General features: G+C 58.7%; 1 protein-coding gene across 1 annotated transcript; it reads right to left on the reverse strand.

Annotated features, from left to right (window-relative positions):
• Positions 1-467: 467 nt before the first annotated feature.
• Positions 468-7,109, reverse strand: LOC144153493 (uncharacterized). Its single transcript, XM_077685131.1, has 3 exons — positions 6,336-7,109; positions 4,247-4,597; positions 468-809 (listed from the first exon to the last, which is right to left on the reverse strand). Exons 1-3 carry the CDS (start codon positions 7,107-7,109, stop codon positions 468-470), a joined length of 1,467 nt encoding a protein of 488 aa, XP_077541257.1.
• Positions 7,110-7,311: the final 202 nt, after the last annotated feature.

The raw sequence follows: 7,311 nt of genomic DNA on the forward strand, positions 1-7,311 counted from the left end.
CGCGGCCCGCCCCTCCGCCACTACACCGGCACTACACAAGCCGCGCGGACGATCCCGCCACCATCTGCGGCTCCGCGGCGTCGGGTGGTAGGCCGACAGGCTCCGGTGGGGCCCGGGGCGCCGGCGACTGCGGTGTGGGCGGCGACCCGGGCGGCGGCACAGCAGCGGTGTGGTTGTCATCGACGAGGAGGCGACGGGGGGTGCGAGGTGCGGGACCGGTGGGGGCGAGATGGCCCGTGGCGGCGATGATGACGCTTGAGCCGCCACCGGAGCCAGCATCGCGGCGAAGGCAGGGCTCTCGACGCACCGCTGCCTGCAGAGCTCCAGCAGCCAGGAGTCCGACAGGTGGCCTCGCTTCCGCACCCGTCCACGACCCCCGGCCGCAGCGGCCTCCGCCTTCTCTGTGTGCACTCTGCCGCTGTAGTGGTGCTCAAAGTAGACCGGTGTGCGGCAGAGCCCGCACATGGTCACCCCGCCCGGCAGAGTGAAGTCCGTTCCCGTCTCCGCCACCGTGTGCAGCCCGCGAACGGCTGCGGCACTCGGTCGTGCGGCAGCCCATGGTGGACCTGCCTCTGCTCCCGCCGCTTGCGAGCACCAACATAACACGCCGGCTTGCCCGCCCGGCGCGCGGGCAAGTCCTCGTGGCCACGTTCCTCTTCTCGACGGTGTGCGCCACCGGAGCGGATGGCTCGGGCAGCTCCCGGCGTTCGGAAGGCACGTTCCCGGACGGCTAGCCGTCCTCGCCGGGCCCGCGCACTTCGGAAGGAACCAGCGCCGCCCTCCAGCCGCCGCGGCCCCCACGCCACCACCTGCGCGGACCGTGGCCCGCAGGTTGTCGTCCCCTCCCGGCATCCAACTTCCTCCCGTGATGGGCTATGGTGACGGCAGTCGATCGAGCTTATACGCTTATACACTGTAGTCCGAAGCCACCGCGCGCCGAGTGAGAGCCACCAGCGGAAACACGACCGAAAAGAGCGGGAACTGAGTTTCGTCCCGCCTCTCCCCTTTCCACTCCACGTCGCAGAAGCAGAAACGCGCTAACCGTTGCACAGCACAAGACGAGGAAGTTCGGCACCACCAAAGCCAAATTCCATCCACCACCACGCACTGGGCTCCACTGGTAGCGTCTTCCAGGCAAGTGTTTTCCAGGAAGAGCCCCGCTCACATTGACATTGAATATACGCCCCCCCCCCCAAAGTCTGGCCTGTTCTCCCAAGTTTGCACAGTTCGCGCAAAGGCCTCCGATGCGCGCTCCTCGCATGAACACCAGGGCTGTGGACGGCCGAATTCTGACAAATTAGAAACAAGCCCATAACTCTCGACCTGGCTGCGAGCGAAAGCCAATGACAGTCTTCGAAGTGCAGTCCCGTCATCGACCTAGCCGCCGCTTTTCGGCATTCGCTCTTTGGCCAAGACTGCGCCTGTGTAAAAAAACAGAAAAGAAAACTAGCCCTGCTGACTGCTAAAAGGGATGAAAAGGAAAAGAAACGTACAAAGCACTTCGTCCCGCATGCGAAGACTAAGAGGTTCCTGTACCAAACAAATAACATCAAAACACTGGAAAAAGCAAACACTACATCGTGCACCAACAACACACAAAAAAAGAAAACAACCTCTAACGCCTTCAACAAGGCTAACTACCCGAACCGTACCGAACCCAGAAACTAAGCAAACAAAATAGGTTCATGCTACATCATGCGGTACAACGCTCAAAATACTAAGCGGAAACACTTACTCACCCTGTTCATTAAAGCTAGTGCTCTAAAAAAATAACAAAACAAATAAGTACAAGATATATTATGTACAGTCATCAACACCCAAATGGGGACACACTAATACAGACAGTGCACGTAACATGCACGCTCTTAGAAATCGAGTAAAAAGAGAAAACATGCGCTTACAGCTTTGCTGGAGGGGAGTGACAACTGACCGCACAGATTGGGCTGCGGCGGCCGGGGCGGCCGCGCTGACTGCGACTGAGAGAAGTGAAGTCCCAAAGGGGGCGAAAGCGCCTGCCGTTTAGTGTGCTATGATCACTGAGGTGACCTCTTCCTTAAATTGTACAGATGAGCCGGCCGAGAGCAGCCTGGATCAGCGGGGATGCCTCGTCGTCGCCGCGCAGAACCGGTGGGCTCTTGCACCAAATCGTCAATCCCAGAAACGTAGGCTTTCAAATCGGCGACATGAGCACAGCTGGTTTTCCCCGAAGGGCGCTTTTTCAGCACGTACGAGAGCCGAGACAACACTTTCTTAACTACGTATGGACCAAGCCACTTAGGCGCTACGGCAGCCGAAAAGCCCTTACCGGCGTCGCGAAGAGCGTGGTTGCGCTTCAGGACAAGATCGCCTACCTGGAATTCCAGGTGCCGGTGTTTGCGGTCATATTGAGCCTTTTGCTGGGCTCTGGCTGTCGCCAAACTTTTCCTCGTTGACTTGACCGCACGACTGAGCCGCTCCTGAAGCTTCGACGTGTAGGCGAAAATGTCCGCAGGCGTCCTCTCTCCTTCGAGTTGGCTGCTAACGACGTTCGTCAACGGGCACGCCAGCTCCCTTCCGAAATTCAGAAAGGCAGGAGAGAAACCAGTCGAACGATTCTCTGCTGTTCTGATAGCAAACGCGAACTCGTTCAAGTGGTCTGCCCAACCCTTTTGTCTCTCGGCGAAGGGCGCGATCATTGGCTTAGGCGTTCTGTTGAATCGATCAGTCAAACGGCACTGGGTGTGGTAGGGTGAAGTAGTGCGGTGCTCAATTCCTAGGGAGCAGCACGCTGCACCAAACACTCGAGTGGTGAAATAGGACGCGTTGTCCGTGATCAGCCTGTCGGGATAGCCGAACCGACTGAAGACCTCTAGGAGTTTCCCTAGTACCGCTCTCGCTGTCACTCACAGAAGAGGGAACAGTTCGACTCATTTCGAAAAATGGTCGACGACTACCACCAGGTAAGTGTAGCCCTGCTTGCTTCTTGGCAAAGGTCCCATCAAGTCGCAAGTGGCTCTCTGGCACGGACGCACACTGTCAATTGGTTTCATCATTCCAGGCGGCTTTCCTCCGCGTGCCTTCACCGTTTGACAGACATGGCAGGATCGGCAATAGCGAAAAATGTCCCGCGGCATGCCCGGCCAGGTCACGGAGCGACTCAGTTTCCGAAAAACTTTGGAGCCACCTAAATGATCGGCCATTGGTTCGTCGTGAGCGTAACGCAGCAGCGCGCACCTCAAACTTAGGGGATTACCACCTTGAATGGGTCAATTGCCTCATTATTGGTGGCTACGTACTTCAGCACGAGTCCTTCGTCATCCAGCAGATATGAGTCCCCCGAGGCGTCGGCGACACACGCTGACTTCAGCCCCTCCACGCCCGCAACAGGACAAGTTGCGTCTCGGCACGCGCCCCCAGCACCACAAGCTGCGTCTCGGCGCTCTGTCTCTCTGAGACTGTCGCAAATACGGCGACAAAAACGGGTCATTCCGCTGGGCGGCTAATAGCTTTTGAAGGCTGCATGCAACTCCTGTGCACGCGGCATCGCTTCCCCTTGCTCCCACAGCCATCGCCCACCCGCTTTCCGGCGGCTCGGAGTTTACGAGAAGCGCCTCTCCCTTTCCAGCCTGCGGGGTGCCCGAGTCGGCACGAGTATTCTCAACTCTGGGCTCTCTCTCTCCACTCGCCGGCTGCGTGACTGTTTGCCTACTTCGCGGGCGCTCGCTGTGCCGTCGCCGGCTGAAGTCACACCTGGACAGTAAATCTCGGTCGACAACGGGGCACGAGATAGCGCGTCAGCTACCACGTTCGTGTTCCCCTTTCGGTACTGCACTGAGAAATCGTAGTGCTGTGTCAGGAGAGCCCAGCGCGCCAGCCTACCCGCAGGCTCCCACAGCCGCATTAGCCAGCTGAGCGCACTGTGATCCGTTTGCACGACCAATTTCGTCCCGTCAAGATAGACATCGAACTTCCGAAGTGCAAACACGATGGCGAGGCATTCCCTTTCCATCACGGAATAGTTCCTTTCAGCAGGAAGCAGGGAGTGTCTAACGAAAGCCAGTGCCCTCAGCACGCCATCGTATTCCTGTAGGAGGACAGCCCCCAGTCCCAGATCGCTGGTGTTTGTTTGCACAACGAACTCTCTGGTCAGGTCGGGGAGCCTAAGTTGCGCTGTCTCTGCAATGGCGTTAGACAGGTGACAAAACGCTTGCTCGTGTTCGGGCTCCCATCGCCAGGCGCCAGATTTCGACAACTTTGTCAGGGGTGCCTGCACGCGGGCACAGGACGGAAAGAACGACCGGTAGAAATTGGCCATTCCCAAGAAGCGGCGCAGGCCGCGCACGTCCTTCGGCGTAGGGAATTCAAGCATTGCTCTGAGCTTCTCCCGATCAGGCTCCATGGAGCCACCACCGAGCGAAAACCCGAGCAGTGAGACTCGGGTCTGCGCAATCTGGGCCTTCGCGGGGTTCAACGTCATAACCGCAGCCCGCACCCTCTCGAGCACGTCGGCGATATGGCGCACGTGCTCCTCGAAGGTTCGTGAATAAATCACGATGTCGTGCAGGTAGCACATGGCGTGTGACCATTTGGCTTCCCCTAGGACGCGGTCCATGAGCCTCTGAAACGTCGCAGGACCATTGCAAAGGCCAAAAGGCATGCGAGTGAACTCAAAGAGTCCTCCGTGACACGTGAAAGCCGTTTTCTCTGATCACTCTCATCCATCCGGACTTGTAGGTACCCCTTTTAAGCATCCAGAGTGGTACAATACCTCGCGCCTCCCAGGTTTCCTACTATGGAGCTGATCGTAGGAAGCGGATGGGCATACTTTCTAGTCAGTGCGTTCAGGCGGCGGTAATCGACGCAGAGCCGGTAGGTGCCGTCTTTTTTTCAGCACCAGCACGATTGGAGAAGCCCAGGCGCTGCGATAGCGGCGAATTACACCATCCGCTAACATCTCGTCCAGCAGCTTATCGGTCACCTGTCTTTTGGACAGACTGATGGGCCTTGGGTTGCGCTTCAGAGGAATCGCGTCTCCAGTTTCGATCCTGTGAGTCACCAGGTCGGTTCAGCCAGGTCTCTCGGTAAAAATCTCGTCGTACCGATTTAGCAGTCTCGTTAGACGGACCTGCTGCGAGTGATTCAAGCCAATCGCATTGGCTATGACTGGATGCGGTGCTCCGTGTGTAGCCGTCCGATCCCGCTGGGGACAGGAAAATGCTGATCTGTCAGCGCGGGGAATTTCCTCAGAGCGCTCAATGCCGCGAGCATCTGGCGCCTTCGCTTCAGTAGCAGGCGCGGGCGGGCTAATAAATGGCTTCAGTGGCGAGAATGCTGCTTCGCGATAGCCGCCATTCATAATGTCAACGGTAATTGCAGTTTTCAGGAGAAAAAAACTCCCACCTCCCCTCGCGGTGGGAGGAACGGCGCTGGAACGGCGCTGGAACGATGGAGCGGAGTGGCGCAGGCACCGCGTTTTATAGCGCGCATAACGGTGAGGGGACGCGCCGGCGCCAGTGCGTCTGCCGCGGCTATGACGTAACACAATCCAACACAATCCACTTTAATCCAATCCAATCCAAATTCAATCAAATCCAATCCAAGCCAAGCCAATCCATTCGAATACAATCCAATGCCCCTCGCGAGAGAGGGGCATCGGAGAGGAGAGAAGGTGAGCGGCGGAGAGCACAGCTCGCGCGGCGAGAATGGGGGAGGGGCGGAAGACAACGACGCCGACGCTGCGTGGACAAGGCGAGTGAATGAGATGCAGTCGCATCTAAAATCTTGACCCTGGGAGGTGAATGAAACGAGTGCGTCTCACCCGGTCTCCCCATCTCACCGTCAACCTCGCAGCGCCAGCCGAATGCGCCACGCCTTTCGCCAGGTTGAACGTCGTTCGGCAGTCCCTCAAATGCACAGAATGCTCTCGCAGGTGGGATAAAACCTCCTCACTGAACAACAATGCGCTGGCTGCCGTGTCTAAGAGAGCCGCAAACTCGCGGCCAGCGATTCTGACTGGAATAAACGGCGCGTTGCCGCTGGTTAAAAGGCCTGCGCGGCACGCAGAGGGAGCGAGCGGGGTTTCGGTCATCTGTGCGATCACAAACGATCGCCGGCGGCGTTTCCGGCTAACCGCTCTGCAGCGGAAACATCTCACCCCTCCTCGCGCTTGGTTGCGAGCAGCACCTCCGAGGGTGGCTCACTGCGCGCATTTCTCCCCGCTCCTACACCTTCGGGCACAATGCGTCCTGGCCAAATCGGCTGGGAGAACGGTGAGCATTGGATGGGCTCCTGGGCGGGACAAGGCCTGTGGGCCCGTTGTTGCGCGTACCAAATCCGAAAGGCCCGCAATTGCCTGCTCTCTGCTGGGCTGGCGCAGCGGAGGCTGAGCGCCTTGCGTAGGTGTAGGGGTCCAGGGCGCGTTCGCTCAGCCCCCATACCTCATTTGACCCGCTCGAAAAACGAGCCGCTGAGGGGTCTGCGGTTCCTTGCCCCCGGGGTAACGGCAGCGGCCCGTTCCACGCGCACCTTGGCTCGAGCGACTCACTCGCCGGAGGCGGCTGACGGTAGGCGCGCGCGGCTAGAATATCGCCTTCGATGCGCTTCGCCTCGACAGCCAGCTCCTCGAGATCGCGGAAACGACAGCCACGCAGGTAGGCCGAAAAGGATGGATGCCCCTGCCGAATTACGCGCTCAACGCACTCCTCATTCGAGGCGTGGGTCTCAGCGATAGCAAACAACTCATCAATCGCTCGTACAAACTCCTGCAAAAATTCCTCGCGAGCCTGTATCCGGAGCTCCAGCTCTCGCCGCATCCTACGCTCGTAGTCAACTGGTAGGAATTCACGCAGGAATGCCGCGCGGAATTCCCCAAAGTTCGCTGCACGATGGCCACTGAGCCCGTACCACCTAGCCGCGGTTTCCGTCAGTGCCACTGGAACAATGCGTGTGAGGATTTCCTCATCGTCCAGCCCCATAGCCTCCGGGTAGTGCGCCAGTGAATCGAGAAAATCTCTGGCGCTGGTCAGATCGCCATAGCCGCGGTATGTTGGTGTCGCCAGCTTGATAGCCCGGCGAATGGGCTTGCGGGCAGTGAGGAGTGCCTCAACCGCGCCAGACAGGAACTGAACCATTTGGGTGGCGTTTGCAGCAAATGCTGCGCACTCAAGGTATTTCATGGTGCTTCGGCAGCTCGTTCGAGCGAAGGGGTCGTGGCCCCAAGCTCAATGAGAGGGGCAGCCCCCGAAAAGAGGCCGTTGCCGGAATGAAGCTGGCAACCGTTCAGGTTCATCTGCTGTCGTTCAAAGCCCGCGGGGGCGGCTGCAGCGTTTGCAG

The sequence above is a fragment of the Haemaphysalis longicornis genome, unplaced genomic scaffold (assembly GCF_048455015.1).
Source record: "Haemaphysalis longicornis isolate Haplotype H1 unplaced genomic scaffold, Haemaphysalis longicornis Haplotype H1 scaffold_9, whole genome shotgun sequence".
Lineage (NCBI taxonomy): Eukaryota > Metazoa > Arthropoda > Arachnida > Ixodida > Ixodidae > Haemaphysalis > Haemaphysalis longicornis.

Coding starts and splice junctions, on each gene's coding strand:
- LOC144153493 (XM_077685131.1), bottom strand. CDS start 7,109: ATGGTTCAGTTCCTGTCTGGCGCGGTTGAGGCACTCCTCACTGCCCGC. Junction 4,598..6,335: donor CTGCGCCAGCCCAGCAGAGA/GCAGGCAATTGC, acceptor GCGACGTTTCAG/AGGCTCATGGACCGCGTCCT. Junction 810..4,246: donor CGTCCTGTGCCCGCGTGCAG/GCACCCCTGACA, acceptor CGGTCCGCGCAG/GTGGTGGCGTGGGGGCCGCG.